This window comes from Lepidochelys kempii, chromosome 7 (assembly GCF_965140285.1).
Source record: "Lepidochelys kempii isolate rLepKem1 chromosome 7, rLepKem1.hap1, whole genome shotgun sequence".
Classification (NCBI taxonomy): domain Eukaryota; kingdom Metazoa; phylum Chordata; order Testudines; family Cheloniidae; genus Lepidochelys; species Lepidochelys kempii.
The window spans coordinates 121,374,115-121,393,568 of NC_136386.1; the positions used below are offsets into that span (position 1 = coordinate 121,374,115).

General features: G+C 40.3%; 1 protein-coding gene across 1 annotated transcript in view; it reads left to right on the forward strand.

The window, feature by feature from the left end:
* Positions 1–19,454, forward strand: part of NT5C2 (5'-nucleotidase, cytosolic II) — an 87,339-nt gene that overhangs the window by 6,125 nt on the left and 61,760 nt on the right. The window contains exon 2 of the mRNA XM_073354479.1: positions 13,768–13,888. Coding sequence (XP_073210580.1) covers positions 13,788–13,888 — 101 coding nt within the window. The 5' untranslated portion in view covers positions 13,768–13,787. The remainder of the gene's footprint in view (positions 1–13,767; positions 13,889–19,454) is intronic.

Sequence of the window (19,454 nt, forward strand, 5' to 3'; positions counted from 1 at the left end):
AAAATAACTCAGTTTTGTGGTCAGTTTTTTAAGTATTAAGAGTTGGAAGTATCTGAGGGAGATCAACTCTACTGATAGCTTAGGATATATCATAATCCCTAAACCCAGTTGAGTCTAGCTGGTGTGTTCTGGGTTGACTCAGTCAGCTAACCACCCCCAGAAGTTCCCAGGGAAAAGGGGCAGAGCAGATCATGTGACAGTCCAGCCCACCGCTGACTGAAAAAACAGGTCAGAAAATAAATTAACGGTGCTCTCTTTATCTAGAGAAACAACATGCTGTAACTGCAGTTAAACACAGATATGAATGTCATATTACCTGTTTCCTCATCTTCCTGCTTGTTCAACCGATAGGTCAGTGTGGCTTTTTTATCACATGTAAAGTGCTGCAGGGTTACCGGATTGGATTGAGCAATTAAGGCCAGAGCACAGTTCAGGAGATGTATTTTATCTAAATTCACCGTTAGCATATAATGAATGATAAATAAGATACATAGATATTTAATCATTCACACTTCATTTGGGGAGAGGGGGGATGAAAAAAGTGGATTATGTCTATGGGTCGTATCTTGAGACCCTCAGTCTGATAGGCTGGGAGTACTGCAGAGGCAACATGCTCACTCCCTTGGCTAAGGGAGCATTTCAGGTTCTCAAAGGCTAACTGAGGAGTGGTATTGAACTTAGGGTGGATGCAGCTGGTTCCTGCCATTGTCAGTTGAAAGGCTGGGGCCATCTAATACAGAGCTTTTGGGAGAGTGGGGTGGGGGGAAGAGTTACAATAAAAAATAAGGGCAAAAAAGGAGAACCCCAGAAGACTCATGGTAAGCTAAGTGCCTGTTGTGCTCTTGGTGCTACATGAATAATAGTACGCCTTAAAAAGAGATCCAACAGGCACCCCTTTCATATCTGGTTACTATACTATATATGGATTTATCTTCACAACACCCCTGTGAGGTAGGGCAGCATTATCTCTGTTCAAGAACAGAGGCACAAGAGATTAAGTGACCTGCCCAGGATCACACAGGAAGTCTGTGACAGAGCTGGTTATTGAGCCCAGGTCTCTTGAGTTCTAGGCCAGTGTCTTAACCACAAGTCCACCCTTTCTCCATTGGACAAATGATGTCCTTGTCAAAAATTCAGTGCCCCGGGCCATTTACTAAAGTGTGCGAGGTCACAATATATACATCCTTTGAGACTCCCAAAAAGTCCTCTAGTAAAACCAGGAAAGACCAGAGCTAGTATTTTGATATCTTAGGTAAAATACAAACAGAAAAAAAAATCCTTTTAAATACAAAATTAACTTGGCAGTGCAGATCTCAGGATTATTTGATCAGCTTGGGATGCTGACCACTGATAATACATGAAGACTGCTCTTTGTATAGTACATGTTAAAAGATATTGCAGTCATTTATAGAGCTTATTACTAAAGAGCGGCCACATGAATGTGTAGGGAGCTGTCCTGTATTTTTTCCAGGACAAAGTTGGTGTATAACAAAACCTGTAGCATATAAAAGTAAAATTCTGCCAGTTTACGAGACGACTGATGGATAGCTAATATAACACCGATTTTTAAAAAAGGCTCCTGAGGTGATCCTGGCAATTACAGGCTGGTAAGTCTAACCTCAGTACCTGGCAGATTGGTTGAAACTATAGTAAAGAACGCAATTATCACACACATAGAACACGGTATCTTGAGGAAGAGTCAACACAGCTTTTGTAAAGGGAAATCATGCCTCATCAATCTGTTAGAATTCTTTGAGGTGTCAACAAACATGGACAAGAGTGATCAAGTGGATACAGTGTACTTGGACTTTCAGAAAGCCTTTGACAAAGTCCCTCACCAAGAGCTCTTAAGCAAAGTAAGCAGTCATGGGATAAGAGGGAAGGTCTTCTCATGGATCAGTAATTGGTTAAAAATAGGAAACAAAGGGTAGGAATAAATGGTCAGTTTTCACAAGGGAGCCCCAAGGATCTGTACTGCAACCAGTGCTGTTCAACATAGTCACAAATGATCTTAAAAAGAAAAGGAGTACTTGTGGCACCTTAGAGGCAAGGTGCCACAAGTACTCCTTTTCTTTTTGCGAATACAGACTAACACGGCTGCTACTCTGAAACAAATGATCTTGTGTCAGTTATAATGTCAAATCAGCCTTTGTAGCTGTTAACCGTTGATATTGCACAGCAGTAGTAAAAACAAGAATAGTTTGTACTGTCTGTGCCTTTTCTTTGAGGATCTCAAATCACTTTGCAAAGATGGATAAGTATTATCGTCCCCACTTTCCAAGGCAACTGAGATATGTTGTAGTTCAGGGATTTACCCAAGGTTCCTGGAACAAATCAGTGACAGAGGATGGAATCACACTTTTTATTATTTACATTATTGTAGCGTCTAGGGCTCCCAGTCAAGGATATGGGTCTGGCTGTGGTAGGTACTTCGATCAAAAATCAATTCCTGGTCTTCAGCTAAAACAATTAAATCCGTGGTTCTCAAATTTTTTCATAGGGTGGAATACATTTTAGCAGAAAGATTAACTTAGTCTCTTGTTCCTAATCACATAGTCACTCCTGTGGCAATTAGAGCAATTGCTTGCATGGAGAATAATAAGCAAGGTTTCAGAGTAACAGCCGTGTTAGTCTGTATTCGCAAAAAGAAAAGGAGTACTTGTGCCACCTTAGAGACTAACCAATTTATTTGAGCATAAGCTTTCGTGAGCTACAGCTCACTTCATCGGATGCATACTGTAGAAAGTGTAGAAGATCTTTTTATATACACACAAAGCATGAAAAAATACCTCCTCCCACCCCTCTCTCCTGCTGCTAATAGCTTATCTAAAATGATCAATAATAAGCAAGTATTTAATGAGTTTTAGGTATGTCCTTATGTAATTTAGCAGCTGGAAACAAGGAGCAAAGACAGCACAGTGTGACTGGCCAGACTACCAGAAAGCGCTCAGTGCATCACAATTTGGATAACTCTGCACTAAATCATGCTGTACATTTTTAGGGTGTCCTTTTCTGTGCAAGACTTTTTTAGGAGTTGAGCATTATTCTAACAGCAGCATACTGTAAAGAGGGAGATTTTAATGGACTTCAGTGCAGTCTTCATAGATTTCAAAGCCAGAAGGGATCATCTAGTGGAACCTCTTGTATAACACAGGCCAAGAGGCCATAGAACTTCTCCAAAATATTTCCTAGAGCATATATTTTAGAAACACTTCTAGTCATGTTTTAAAAATAGTCTGTGATAGAGAATTCACTGCAACCCTTAGCAAATTGTTCCAGTGGTTAATTACTCTCATAATTAAAAATTTACACCTGATTTCCAGTCTGAATTTGTTTAGCTTCAACTTCCCCTCACTGGATTGTGTTATACCTTTCTCTGCTACATTGAAGATCCTATTATCAAATATTTGTTCCCCATGTAGATTTTTATAAACTGTAATCAAGTCACCCCTTGACCTTTTCTTTGTTATGCTAAATAGATTGAGCTCCCTGAGTTTATCATAAGACATGTTTTCTTTTAGAATCCTTTAGTCAGTCTCGAGGCTCTTCTCTGAACCTTCTCCAATTTATCAACATCCTTCTTGAGTTGTGGACAGCGGAACTGGACACCTTATTCTAGTAGTTGTTACACCAGGGCCTAATAGAGAGGTAAAATAATGTCTCTACTCTTACTTAGGGTTCCCGTGTTTTTGCATCCCAGGGTTGCATTAGCTCTTAATAGAAGGAGTCTTAATAGAGTGAGTAGAATAGGTGCAATATTGAGGACTCTTAAGTCTTGTCTTGTACTGTATTCATTCATTTACAATGAGCGGAAGCTTTTTGTGCACAGTGCACTTTGAGATTCCCCAGAAGCAACCTTTTGTCCATACACTGACCTTGTATTAACAACTTCAAAGCATTTTCTTGGTTTTGTGGTCAATTAGTATCATTGTAGAGGGCAAGAGTCCCCTTTATTCGTAGATTAGAAAGCCAGAAGGAACCATTATGATCAACTAGCCTGATTAACACAGGTCATAGCACGTCCCCAGTTTATTCCTATTTCAACTAAAGCATATCTTTAGAAAAACATCCATTCTTGAGTAACAAAATTCTAGTGATGGAGAGTCCACCACAACCTGTGATAAGTTGTTCCAATGGCTAATTACCCTCACTGTTAGAAATTTGCATTTTATTTCTAGTCTGAATTTGTTTTGGTTCAACTTTCATCCATTGAATATTATTATACCATTGTTTTGTAGACTGAAGAGCCCTCTATTATCAAATTTCTGTTCCCTACGTAGGTACTTATGGATTGTGATCAAGTCACCCCTTAATCGTCTCTTTAAGATAAGCAGATTGAGCTTCTTACGTTTTTCATTATAAAGTATGTTTTCCAATCCTTTAATCATTTTTGTGGTTTTTTCTGAACCCTCTCCAGTTTATCAACATCTTTCTTGAATTGTGGAAACCAGAACTAGACACAGTATTCCAGTAGCGGCTGCACCAGTGCCAAATACAAAAGAAATATAATTTCCTACTTGATATTCCTCTGTTTATACAGTCCAGGAACATATTTACCCTTTTGGCCACAGCATCACACTTAGCCATCATGGTCTGTGAGGCCTTCTCAGAGTCACTGCTTCCCAGGATAGAGTCTTCCGTCTTGCAAGTATGGCCCGTATTCTTTGTTTCTAGATGTATGACAGTACTGTGCACGCATGGTAGAGAAAGCAGAAAATTAGTGTTACATTAACAGTACACTGGGGGTAAGAGGCATAAATTTGTCAGTTGGGAATGATAAAGCCAGAACTGATGTTACAGTACAGCAGCTCTGCAGAGGATATAGAGATGCAGAAGCTCCATGGACACTGGAAAATATATTAATTAACTTATCAGAGGTTTACGGCTCCTGTTTCAAGACAGACAAAGCTGTTACAACTATCTGAGGGAGGATGGGTGGTCTTGTGGTTCAGACACAGGACCTGGAGTCAGGAGATCTGAGTTCTGTTCCTGGCTGGACTCATTAGGTCATGCTGTGACCTCACATTTATCACTTTGTGTCTTTCTGCCTCATTTTCCACATCTGTAGAATGGAGATGATAATACGTGCCTACTCCACAGGACTGTTGGAAGCCTTGAAAGTTCCTTGGCTAGGCATTGCTGAAGAAATGCTAAATATTATTATTAGCAAGCAAAGAATGTTAGTTTTTATCCATGCATCATATGTAGTATTAAAAAATCAAAATCTCTTAGGTTAATAATAAACTCTTAGATTTGATTGATATCTTTGATGCTATGAAGAATTATCTCCACAAAGGCAGCATAAAAGAAACACAAGCAGCATTTATTAAAAATATGCCAGAATGTTATAATAATAACTAGTAGGGATGTTATTAATACTCTTTGCTTATAGTGCCTTCTCTGTGAGGATCTCAAAACGTATTATGGACATTTAGTTAATCAAGCATCACAGCACTTTGTGTTGTAGGGATTAATTACAAAAAATAATTGTGTGTGTTGGTACAGATGTATAGACTTTTGCCTGGCTCAACAATAGGTGACAGCTCACCTCTAATTTTCTCTTTTTTCCTGGGTGGGAGTTCCATGACCGATATTTTAAAGGTTACGTATATATGGTGCAAGGCTGGCTCTATGTTTATGAGGCCTTATTCATAATAAGTCATGTAGGGTCACCATCAGAATTCCTTCTTTTTTGTGACCAGATCCTCTCTTCTTAATGGCTTGGCCAGTGGTACTGTTAGAAGCACCATGGCTGGGTGGTCAGATGTATGGAGCACAGGGTCCTATGTTACTTTCTAGCATGATGACCTTCAGGTCATCACTGATAGATTTTCTGAAGCATCCCAGCTCTTTGGCCTCACCATCAGTCTCAGGAAGACAGAGGTCTTGTTCCAACCAGCACCTCATTCCACTGCCCCAGTGCCGGCCATCTTCATCCAAGGCACACAGCTGAAAAATGTGGATCAATTCAAATATTTGGGCAGCACCATCTTGAGTGACAGTTCCCTTGCTAAGGAAATTTCCTCCAGAATTAGTAAAGCCAGCCAGGCCCTTAGCTGACTCTGAACATAAATCCTTAACCTACACAACATTCGTCTCTCCACCAAATTGAAGATCTACAGTACAGTGGTTCTAACATCTCTCCTGTATGGATCTGAGACGTGGACTCTTTATAGACATCACATTGAACAGCTCAAACAATTTCACACATGCTCTCTCTGCTCAATAATGAGCATTCACTGGCAGGATAGAGTGACTAATATTAAGGTCCCTGAGAGAGCAAATACAACCAGCATTGAGGAAATGTTACTGAGAAGACAACTTACGTGGATTGGACATGTCATCAGAATGGAAGACCACCATCTCCCAAAATGGATCTTGTATGGGGAGCTGAGTCAGGGCAAAAGAAAGAAGTAATCTGTATAAGCGCTTCAAAGATAATCTGAAGAGCAGTCTCCAGTGGGCTGGCATCAATCCCAAAGAGCTTGAGCAAATGTCTCACTGGTGGTCTCTGACAAGATCAGCATGTAACAGATTTGAGCGGGATCAACAAAACCGTCTCCACGCTGCACGTGAAAGGCGCCCCAGAGCTGCACCATCAAACATCACAGATACAGACTTCCCATGCCCTCAGTGCGACCGACTCTTTGCATCAGGGTTCGGACTTCAGAGTCATGTGTAGCCACAGATGAGAACTGCGACAATATCCTCCTCCTCCTCCTCGTCAGCGGTGGACTACCAACAGTATATCTAAATAAAAAATGCTATCGCTGGTACTGATGGGAGAGCCAAGGCAATCTGTAAGGCTGCAGGGTCTAGAGGACTGAACAAGGAACTCCTAAATTTTATTCCCATCTGAGACATGTTTCACTCTTTGACTCTATGCAGATTGGTTAACTTCTCTGGGAGACAGAAGAATATAAAATGTGATGGTAAAAATGTAAATAATGGCTGCTCCTCATCTCCCCTTCAACTTCCTGCGTGGATTCCACAGAGCTCTGTCCTTGGTCCCCTTCTCGTCACCCTGTACACCTTATCTCTGTGTAATCTCGCCCATGAACACCAATTCAACTACCAGCTCTGTGCTGATAACTCACAGATCTAACTCTCTGCTCCACACCTCTCTCATTCTGATCCAAGTAAAATTTCAGCTGGTCTCTTTCATATCTCCTTGTGGATAGCTAGCCGTCAGCTCAAACTCAACATGGCTAAAACAGAGCTTTTAATCTTCCTCCCACAGGCTCTCCCCCCACCTCCTTTTTTGATCACTGTGGTCAACACCACTGTCCTGCCTGTCACTCAGAGGTGTAACCTGTTTGTTATCTTTTACTCGGACCTCTCTCTAGGTCCTCACATTCAGGCTATGTCTTGATCTTGCTGATTGTTTCTGCATAACCTCTCTGATATGGCCTTTTTTAGCCATCCACACAGTAAAAGTGTTGTCCACGTTCTCATCATCGTGCGTCTCTATTACTGCAGCACCCTTTTCTCTAGCTTTGATAAATACAATCTTGCCCCACTCAAACCATTCTGAATGTGGCTGCAAAGATTATGTTCTTAGCCTATAGCTTTGACCATATCACCCCTCTTTTTGCATCCATCCACTGGCTCCTGCTTCTCTGTCACATAAAAGTGAAGACAAGAAGCTTGTTTCAACACCCTCTCCTCCTTCACCCATCTCTCAACTCCTGCCTCTGTCAGTGAAGCCAGCCTTCATCTCCCATCTGTTACATGTTAAAACAAGCAACTTCATGCTTTCTCCCATGTTGCTTCTCAAGCTTAGGAAGAGGTCCTTTTAAACATCTGCAAAGCCTCCTCATTATCTTCCTGCAAATCGCTCTTCAAAACTCTCCTTTCCCATGATGAATAAAAAAACGTGACAAGGGTTAGGCTGCTGGTGTGCTGAGACCATTGCCTGTCCTGCTGATCAGTGTTGTCTCCTTATTTCATTGTACTCCCCCGTCTGTCTCCATTTCCATGTGTTGTCTCTTTTCTTACACTTAGATTGTAAGCACTTGGAGGCAGGAATGGTCTTTTGTTCTGGGTCTGTACAGTCCTAGCAAAGTGGGTATTGGTTCATGACTATAGTGATACAAGTAATTAATAATATTTTGCGTAAGAGTGTCAGTACTCCATTGTGTCTGGAAAAGACATGTAAGTTAACAAAAACTGGTTTGTTTAATTATGCAGCAATACCATAGCACCTGTGTGCACTACACAGAGGATATTTGGCCAGAAATTAAATCACTGTCCATAATAGACTCTGTAAACAGCTTTTTCCCTCTGCTACCACACCTATCCAGAAATAACCCGCTAGAGACTATAGTCTGTAAACCAAGCTATAACAAATATAGAATGCATGACTGAGAAATGTTTGACCAGTTCCCTATGGACTGTTGGCTAAGCAGTCTCAGCCACTGCAGTGGTGCACAGGGAGAGAGAGAGGCCCTGTGGCAGACACGATCCAAACCACATCGGTCTTTATAGATCTTAAATAACACCAAGAAATGGATGGGAAGCCAGTGCAATTAATGGGGCACAGGTGTAGTGTTATGAATCCAATCATATCTTTTAGTATAACTTACAAACTACAGGGCATATTTTCAATTCAATTCATGCACATCTCCAGTTAGTGTGAACAAGAATTCAACAGCAAATTCCTTCCTGTTAATAGTATTTAGCTGTTATATTGCACTTTTCATGCTCAGAGCCATCTAAAAACATTAACTAATCGCTGTGAGTTGAGACTATGCTACCTGTATCCCATGAAAATAATTATTGTTCCAGGAAGAGGATCTTATTTGCTGTCATCAAAAGAATAAAAAAATGCTCTCAAAGAGGCAGCCCTTTAGGAGTAAAATTATTTAAAATGAGGAATTTACACCAGGCACAAGGCAGAGAAAATAACAAAATAACAATTTTCTGGTTTAGAGAAAGGTGAGTGAGGTAGTATCTTTTACTGGACCAACTTCTGTTGGTGAGAGAGACAAGCTTTCGAGCTACACTGAGTTCTTCAAGTTTAGGTCATTTACAGTCTTCTCTACTTACATTTGGAAATTTTGGGCTTTCACAAAATTGCTAGCGTTTTAAAGTAATTGATGTTCTATTTTTTCAAAAGTATCAGTAATTAAAACGCCCTTCAGAAATGATTTTGTGATTGGCTACTAAACAAAATTAGCGTCTGATAAGCTGAGAATGATTTGAATTGGCACAAAAAAACCCAAGAAATGTGTAAATGAAGAGTTAAGGGAATTAGTTTAATCCTTCCAAAACAGTGAAATTGAGACTGGGAATTGGAACTCCATTTTTTATCCATGCAGTTCTTTCTAGTGCAAATGACAGGTCAACTGTGTATTGTTTGGCAAAAATGAATGGGTAAAAATAAGTTTCAGACCCATTTTTAGATTTTGTTGTTTTCATTGGCATAAGTCAGTGCTGACATTATTAGACCATCATACTTTGGGAGGTAGTTTGTTTTTAATTTTTATGATCATATTTTAAAAAATAAAATATATAGGTACCATCGACAAGGTGAAAGATCCAGGTGATAGTGGTCCTAATACCATTATTTATTTATTTATTTACAATAGCACCTGTGTTAGGTGCACCCCAAACTTTCAAAAATAGTGGTTCCTGCTCTAAGGAACTAGCAATCTAGAGAGAGAAATTAGGGAGAAGGGAATAACAATAGGCATTTGGGTATGTCTACATTGTAATTAAACACCAGTGGCTGTTCCGTGTCAGCTGACTCGAGCTAAGGGGCTCAGCTGAGGGGCTGTTTGTTTAATTGCAGTGTAGACATTTGGGCTCAGGCTGCAGCATCTACACTGTGATTAAACAGCCCCTTAGCCTGAGCGCCCGTCAGCTGACACAGGCCAGCTGTGGCTGTTTGACTGCAGTGTGTAGACATACTGTGACTCAAGGTAACTTATACATATTGGGTAAGTAATGCGGCAGAGGTGGGCCTTTAAAGAGGACTTCAGTGTGCATGAGTTCAATGTAGTCATACCACACTCTACATTGAAGGGACTGAGGTGATAGAAGCTGACAAACAAGTAGGGAAAGCTGGGAACACTGTTGAAACAGAGGGGATAACAAAAGGTCAGTGCAGAGTTTGGGAAGAAAAGTAGGGAGCACTAGAGTTGTGTGGAGATTAAAAGATGCCTTGTTAATGAACCTGCTAAGACTGAGTCAATCTAAATATTATTCTGGCAAGCAGCACTCCATAGCTGTAGAAGTTTGAGTATTTATTTAATACGATCTGGCACTTTCTTAAGACATTGAACTTCCATACAATACAACCAATGCTAAATATTAAAATCAGAATACGTGTATGTTTGAATACATATTAAAATATCTCACACATCCTTGAACACACATTATAATGTCACACAATGTGTATTAGAGGTGTTTAGCCCCACTTTGGGTATTACAACACCCACAGTGGGAGTGCAATACAGTGATTAGTGCAGAGGACCGGGAGTCAGGACTCCTGGATTCAGGTGACACCTCTGCTGTTGACTTGCTTTATGACCTCAGTTAACTTCAGTGACATGTGGTTCACCTCTCTGTGCCCCAAGGTCTCCAGCCTGTGAAATGGGGATAACAACATCAATTGTCTCAGAAGGGTGTTATGATACTTAAGGTTTGTAAAGGGCTTTGGGATCCAGAGATGCCAGGTGCTCAAGAGAATCAAGGTTAGGTATTATTATTCTGTCCATGGTGTGAATGCCTAACAGTAGTAGTAACAATTATATTATGGCTTTCAAAACTGAACACAGGAGCCCAGAACAGTGCTTGGTAAACTTCTTGTGAATATATTGAAACACAGAGGTTTAGTGCTGGTTTTGTTTTCTGTTTATAGACTCTCTGAGAATGTACTATAAAAGTGGGATTGTCACTGCTGTTGTTTATACTTTTTTGGCATGTAATCCTATGAACTGACTTGGTCAAAGTATTAAAAACAAAATCAGTTGAACCAAGGACAGTGTACCAAAGCCAAATAAATATATATATGTATTACTCTGGGATGCAGAAATTTCTAATGACCTGCTAGAAAATGAAGGAATGAAAAATAGCCAGTAAAAGTCCCCCTGAAGGGGAAAATGTCAGTGGCATGTCAACATTTGCAAAACTTTTCCATGGGTAATTCTCTAAATAAGGTATGGTCTAACAAAGAGGGAAATCAATTTATTTCAAAATTTGTGTTAAAAATCCCATGTTCTTCTGCAGAGACTCTTGTGTGTCATGTGCTAGCCTGGGTCAAAGTTTCACAGGAAGCTTTTTTTAAATACCTCTCAGAAATGAGCTCTGTATCAGAAACACTAAGGTGCTTAATTATGACTGGATTAGCAGGAGCTACAATTGTAATAAATCATAGGGAGATATTTCTAAAACATCTTATCTCGGCAAAGGTTTCTATTTTTTGTGGCGCTATTTACAGATGATTAATCTCAAAAATAGATTTGTAACTAAAGAAAGATGGATCATATTTCATTTGCTCAGAGTTGAAAGTCTTGACTGGCCAGCTGCCCACTCAGCTAGATATTTATCCCAGTAATTTACAAATGGATGGAGCAGATTAGCCCATTTTATTTTTAGTCACTATCCTTGGCATCAATTTAAAGAGGGATTTAGGTTCAGAAAAGAAAAAAAATGAAAACCTAGGGCAGCGTCTTTTCACTCTTATTCACACAGGTAGTCTGAATCTACAACTCTGATTTACCATCTAATCCATAGATGCAAGATAACTGCTTTAAGATTAATCCAGGAAAGACAGAGGTCATGCTGATAGGTTAGGTATGTTGAAGCCCCTTGAAGAATTGATGGGCATGTCATCTTAGTCTTTGTGGTTTGCAGTCTTGGGGTCTAAATTTGATCCATCATTACTCCTAAGGTCCCAGAGCACCTTCTAAACATCAGCTGACCTGGAGTTTGCAATCCTTCCTTTCTCTCCACAGATATGTTTGCTTTTTGTCTCTTCCTTCCTGGACTACTGCAATTGTTGTTGTTGTTGTTTATTATTTCTATTACCATGGTGCCTAGGAGCCCAAGACATGCAGTGCTATCTGCTTATGAGTATTCAGTACTTGTGATTACTCAGCTTCAGCTAGTGCAGAGTGCCTTGCCGTTTAAGCAGACCAGGTTGGTAATTGAATGCCCTGTGTTCTGCACTGCCATCCATTTGTCTTTGGGTGGAATTTAAGTTGTTGGTAATTTTTTATAAAGCCCTAAATGGCCTGGAAATGGGCTATTGCAGAAACATTTTCCCCCTGTGTACCTTGTTGTGGAAGTTGCAGTTGGCTGGAATGTTCCTGCTGTCTGTTCCTTGGAGTTTGACCTCCCGGGTGTGTAGCAGGGAATTCTTGGTAGAGAGCTCTCAGCTCTGAAATACCTTTCCTCAGGCTGTCTGCCAAAGCCTGAATCTCGCAGGGTTCAGGATGTGGTGCAAGATTTACTTGTTAAATCTTGTTTTTTAGTAACTGGAAAGTCGTCACAAAGGGCTGAGTGTGGGACATATTTTGTAGCCAAATTGTCCATGGTTTGATTTTTATATCGTTTTTTCATGGCCATCAATAAAATCTAGATACAAAACACACACACACACACACAGATTAACATTCAAAACTGTTCTCTTCAGTTTTAAAACTATAGATCTGGTGTAACCTAACTGATAATCACCCCTGTTTGTGACCTTGTGAAAGTCATTTAACTTCTCTGTGCATTAGCTTCCCATTTGTAAAAGGAGGGCAGTAAATACCTACTTTACCAGAGAGTTGAGATGGTTAATATTTGACTCATTAATATTGCATACATTGCAAATGTGCCTCATATATTACCGGAGTGAAGCTGAAAAATGATACCAGTGTAAATTATTACAGTCATTTCTTTCTACTCCTCTCCCCATTCCCTCTGCTTGCACTGTGCCCCTCTTTCCTGTGGCCTTGTCTTCACTGCTAAAATGTGTATTTGTACCTTGGGGTAACTAAAGTGTGTGAGCTATCCCAAGGTATAAACACAAGGTAAAACTTCTAGGCAAGATCAGCACTAGACCCCCACCTGTGGTTGACCTCACCTCATTTACCTCTCTGTAAAACTACAGTGCCTCGTCTTCTGTGTGTTTTTTACCCTGTGATAGTTCATGCGTTAGTTACCCTGAGGTAAAACAATTCTGATTTCTTTTTGTAGCAGCAAAAACAAGGCCTATGTCTCTAAACACACCTATGAAAACCTCTGGAATTCCAGCCATCTGGAATAGCCACACTGCATCTCTCTGCTTTATTGATTCTACATCTCATTTGAAATCTCAGCTGAAAACATCTGTTTTCTCCCTTCCCCGTATGTTTTAGCTTCTATCCCCATCGGATAATGTTTATTATTTACATCTGAAACTGCATTATTTAACTCTGGGGAAACATTTTGGGGTGCAGTTTGTATGAAAGATGCTATATATGGTAAAGTTAAATTGGTATTTCAAAGACATTTGGAGCGGATACTGGGCCTGATATTTTTAGTTTGTGTTTGGTGATGGCATCCAGAGCAAAAGTTTGTTTTCTGGGATTCATGTGATTGGAAGTGCAAACACTTCTTAGTGTTTAGACATCGCCGGTTACTTCCTTTACAGGTTTGACCTATAAACACAAGTTACAGCAGGCATCTTGTCAAATTTTCTTAGTATTGTAAGATCCTTTTGTAATCAGAAAACAGCTGTACAATACTCTTGTGAAACGTTGCAGGTTAAGCAAATTTCTCTCTTTTCTCTTCCAGAATTAAGTGACCATTTAAAAATGACAACCTCATGGAGTGACAGACTCCAGAATGCAGCAGATCTTCCTGCGAACATGGATGGGCATGCTCTGAAAAAGTACCGTCGGGAAGCCTATCACCGGTATGTTGTTCATGTAATGTAAACTGTGCCCATATTATGTAGGGTTAGGGAAATGAAATGTAAAACAAATTTTTGATTCCATCTTGCTCACTGGTAGAAACTTGAAAAAGACTTCCCCGTACCTATTCAGGAGTTATTTACTGAGCACCAATAGACTGCTCAGTGGTATACAACACATAAGTCAACATGAAACCTACCTGCAGGAATTTACAGATTAGACAGTTGAGCTACATGTGGTAAACTCTCAGTGGAAAGGTTAATCACAGGTCAAATTTTGCAGTGGAAACTATCATTCATTTTTTTCAAGTTGATAAATACCCAGTAGCAAAAATGTCATAGTAATTGTTCCAATTCTTCCATATTATTCCAGTGCGAAGTGGGAAAGCATAGACACTATTTAGACAGTGAAGGTTATAAATATAAGTATGGGGGAAGTGAAATACAAAAACAGAGGTTATTTTAGTATTGCATGTTATAATATTAGTATCCGTATTACAGTAACACTTAGAATCCCAAACCCAGATCAGGTAGACACATTGTGGTAGACACTGTACAAACGTAGTAAGAGACAGCCTCTGCCCCGAGGAGTTTATACGCTAACTAAACAAGACAGTGAAATAAAGAAAATATTATCCCCATTTTATAGATGGGGAACTGAGGCACAGAGAGATTAGGTGACTTTCCCAAGACCACACTGGACGTCTGGAAGAGCTAAGAATTGAATCCTGATCTCCTGAGGCCAAGTTCAGTTCCTGGACCTCAAGATCATCCTTCCTTTCTAGAGGAAGATGCGTTTTGTGTGCTAATAAAAGACTTAACTGGAAGCAGTAAAATTATAGGTGTTTTTAAAAGATGTAATGACGGACAAATTTTGTTGTTTGAGGGAGGTATGTGTAAAAGTTTTAACTGTAATTTTAATAAGTAATGTAATTATTTTATCGTATTCAAAGAGGCTATATGTACCCCTTTTGCACAACTGAAATCAGTTGTTTTTTCAAATTCTAGTAAAAGAATCAGAATTTGAAAATAAAACAAATGTTGTGACAGTGTCTTGGAGGGAGATATAGATCTGATAAAGGAAATGCAAATACCAAGTTTCCCAATCGATATTTTACACCTGAATGTCCTATTTCACTTGTGATTCATGTAGGGTGTTACTTCCTAGAAGGTGTTTTACAGGTTATACATCTTTGATTCTCTAAATAGAGGAAAATACCTTACTGTGCTATGATAGGCAAAGTTGTGCTAGGTGAGACATGTAAAGGCAAAATCGTGAAGCCCAAGGTGAATTTCTGAAACTTTGCATTTTACTATTTAATATATTTTGGTGTCTGGCTGAGTCGGAGGTAAGGGCGGCCCATCCATATAAGCAAACTAGGCGGTCGCCTAGGGTGCCAAGTAAAATGGGGCGCCAAATTCGAGGAAAAATGAAAAAGATGAAAAAAAAAAAAACAAATAAAATAACAAAGACGTCATTATTTCAATTCCGGTGTGCGTACGGAGGAAATATGAATTATAATTAATTTCTCTGCATTTCTGAGAATTTATTAATATGTCAAATCTTTTATTTACTGCAAAAATAAATAATATTTTAGCTAATTTTTTTTCCAGTTTGCAACGTAGGGTCAAGATGACCCACTCAGCAATTTTGATAAGCAATAACTCAGGCACAGTGAAACACATCCGCCAACGGCAAGAGCTGCAGTGCTAGTGACACCTAACTCGAATATACATCAAGGTCGCATAGCTGGAAATTCATGTAGAGCAGAGATATCGCGAGTTGATACATGTCAAATGGTCATTTTAACACACATCACAGGTAGATGGTTAAGAATTGAGTGAATACTGTGGAAAATTATGTTTCTTGGTGCCAAAGAATAATGTCTTTCAGCATTATAAATCCAAAATGTGAGTATCTTTAAGCGTTATTAAACCGTAGCGTTATTATTGGGCTGTATAATTATGAACTTTTCTTTGTTATAACTGGTTCACATATAATAAATAAGGTTTCAGGGTAGCAGCCGTGTTAGTCTGTATTCGCAAAAAGAAAAGGAGTACTTGTGGCACCTTAGAGACTAACCAATTTATTTGAGCATAAGCTTTCGTGAGCTACAGCTCACTTCATTGGATGCATTCAGTGGAAAATACAGTGGGGAGATTTATATACACAGAGAACATGAAACAATGGGTGTTACCATACACACTGTAAGGAGAGTGATCACTTAAGGTGAGCTATTACCAGCAGGAGAGCGGGGGGTAGGGGGCGGGAGAACCTTTTGTATTGATAATCAAGGTGGGCCATAACCAGCAGTTGACAAGAACGTCTGAGAAACTGTGGGGGCGGGAAATAAACAGGGGGAAATAGTTTTACTTTGTGTAATGACCCATCCACTCCCAGTCTCTATTCAAGCCTAAGTTAATTGTATCCAGTTTGCAAATTAATTCCAATTCAGCAGTCTCTCGTTGGAGTCTGTTTTGGAAGTTTTTTTGTTGAAGAATTGTCACTTTTAGGTCTCTAATCGAGTGACTAGAGAGTGAAGTGTTCTCCAACTGGTTTTTGAATGTTCTAATTCTTGACGTCTGATTTGTGTCAATTTATTCTTTTACGTAGAGACTGTCCAGTTTGACCCATGTACATGGCAGAGGGGCATTGCTGGCACATGATGGCATATATCACATTGGTAGATGCGCAGATGAACGAGGCTCTGATAGTGTGGCTAATGTGATTAGGCCCTATGATGGTGTCCCCTGAATAGGTATGTGGACACAGTTGGCAACGGGCTTTGTTGCAAGGATAGGTTCCTGGGTTAGTGGTTCTGTTGTGTGGTTGCTGGTGAGCGTTTGCTTCAGGTTGGGGGGCTGTCTCTAAGCAAGGAATGGCCTGCCTCCCAAGATCTGTGAGAGTGATGGGTCATCCTTCAGGATAAGTTGTAGATCCTTGATGGTGCGTTGGAGAGGTTTTAGTTGGGGGCTGAAGGTGATGGCTAGTGGCGTTCTGTTATTTTCTTTGTTGGGCCTGTCCTGTAGTAGGTGACTTCTGGGTACTTTTCTGGCTCTGTCAATCTGTTTCTTCACTTCCGCAGGTGGGTATTGTAGTTGTAAGAATGCTTGATAGAGATCTTGTAGGTTTTTGTCTCTGTCTGAGGGGTTGGAGCAAATACGGTTGTATTGTAGAGCTTGGCTGTAGACAATGGATCGTGTGGTGTGATCTGGGTGAAAGCTGGAGGCATGTAGGTAGGAATAGCGGTCAGTAGGTTTCCGGTATAGGGTGGTGTTTATGTGACCATCGTGTCCAGGTGTTTATTAGCACCATAGTGTCCAGGAAGTGGATCTCTTGTGTGGACTGGTCCAGGCTAAGGTTGATGGTGGGATGGAAATTGTTGAAATCATGGTGGAATTCTTCAAGGGCTTCTTTTCCATGGGTCCAGATGATGAAGATGTCATCAATGTAGCGCAAGTAGAGTAGGGGCATTAGGGCACGAGAGCTGAGGAAACGTTGTTCTAAGTCAGCCATAAAAATGTTGGCATACTGTGGGGCCATGCGGGTACCCATAGCTGTGCCGCTGATTTGAAGTTATACATTGTCCCCAAATGTGAAATAGTTATGGGTGAGGACAAAGTCACAAAGTTCATCCACCAGGTTTGCCGTGACATTATTGGGAATACTGTTCCTGATGACTTGTAGTCCATCTTTGTGTGGAATGTTGGTGTAGAGGGCTTCTACATCCATAGTGGCCAGGATGTTGTTTTCAGGAAGATCACTGATGGATTGTAGTTTCCTCAGGAAGTCAGTGGTGTCTCGAAGATAGCTGGGAGTGCTGGTAGCGTAGGACCTGAGGAGGGAGTCTACATAGCCAGACAATCCTGCTGTCTGGGTGCCAATGCCTGAGATGATGGGGCGTGCAGGATTTCCAGGTTTATGGATCTTGGGTAGCAGATAGAGTACCCCAGGTCAGTGTTCCAGGGGTATATCTGTGCGGATTTGTTCTTGTGCTTTTTCAGGGAGTTTCTTGAGCAAATGTTGTAGTTTCTTTAGGTAATCCTCAGTGGGATCAGAGGATAATGGCTTGTAGAAAGTAGTTTTGGAGAGCTGCCTAGCAGCCTCTTGTTCATATTCCGACCTATTCATGATGACGACAGCACCTCCTTTGTCAGCCTTTTTGATTATGATGTCAGAGCAAAAAAACTTCAAAAACAGACTCCAACGAGAGACTGCTGAATTGGAATTAATTTGCAAACTGGATACAATTAACTTAGGCTTGAATAGAGACTGGGAGTGGATGGGTCATTACACAAAGTAAAATTATTTCCCCATGTTTATTTCGCCCCCCCCACCCTCCACAGTTCCTCAGACGTTCTTGTCAACCGCTGGAAATGGCCCACTTTTTGATTATCACTACAAAAGGTTCCCCCCGCTCTCCTGCTGGTATTAGCTCATCTTAAGTGATCACTCTCCTTACAGTGTGTATGGTAATACGCATTGTTTCATGTTCTCTGTGTATATAAATCTCCCCACTGTATTTTCCACTGAATGCATCCGATGAAGTGAGCTGTAGCTCATGAAAGCTTATGCTCAAACACATTGGTTAGTCTCTAAGGTGCCACAAGTCCTCCTTTTCTTTATATAATAAATAAGGTCCATAAAAGAAAAGTAACAGCATTAATGCTTTATAGGCTATGAAAGTGATGACGTCACACTCCAAGTGAGTAACCGTGAGGAAGGGGATTACTTTCCAAACAACCAGTGTCGGGTTATAACGTCAAAAAAGGTCATTTTGTTTCAGAGTAAACGCTGTAACTAACTGTTTTAATAGGTAAGTGAGTGTATGTTACAAATCATTGAACCTCTAAGCAGTGAAAAGATGTGTGGGGGTGGCTGCAATGTGGTTTATATCACCAACCATGTGGTGGGTGTGTCAGCCATCCTTAACGCTGTAATGCTTGCAGTCGGGAGCACAGTACATAACAATATTCAAATACCCCATGGCAGAAAGAGGAAAAAGAAAACCCTCAGGAGCGGAGTATTGTAAATGAAAGGCTGAGAAGGAAAAGGACCAAGCAAAACAGCAGGGATCCTTCCTGAAATATCTTCTCTTTAATACAAATAAAGATGGAAGCAGTTCACAGCATCCAGATGAAAGAATTTTACTTGGAGAGGAGGTTAGCTCACATCTGCATGGAAGCAGTTTGGAACTTCGAGATGATGGTAGCTCACATCACAAAAAAGCAGTTTGGAAACTCAAAATGATGGAAACTTACTTCTAGATGAAGGCAGCTCACAGCATCAGACTGATATGGAAGTGGAGAAAATTTATTCACCTTCAGAGAGACATGCAGAAGTTGAAGTAAATGAATTAGAAGGAAGAAAGGATGAGGAAGTTACAAACAAGTTACAGTATGGGGATCTAGCTTCATGGCCCAGATGTGAAGACTGTGCAGCAAATTCTCGTGGAACATGGACCCAAACAAGTTCATGACTTTCCCTTCCCTAAGAATGGAAATAAAAGAAAATTCTCTGCTCAGCGTTACAAGAGGAAACTCATTAATGGGGAAGAAATTCATCGAT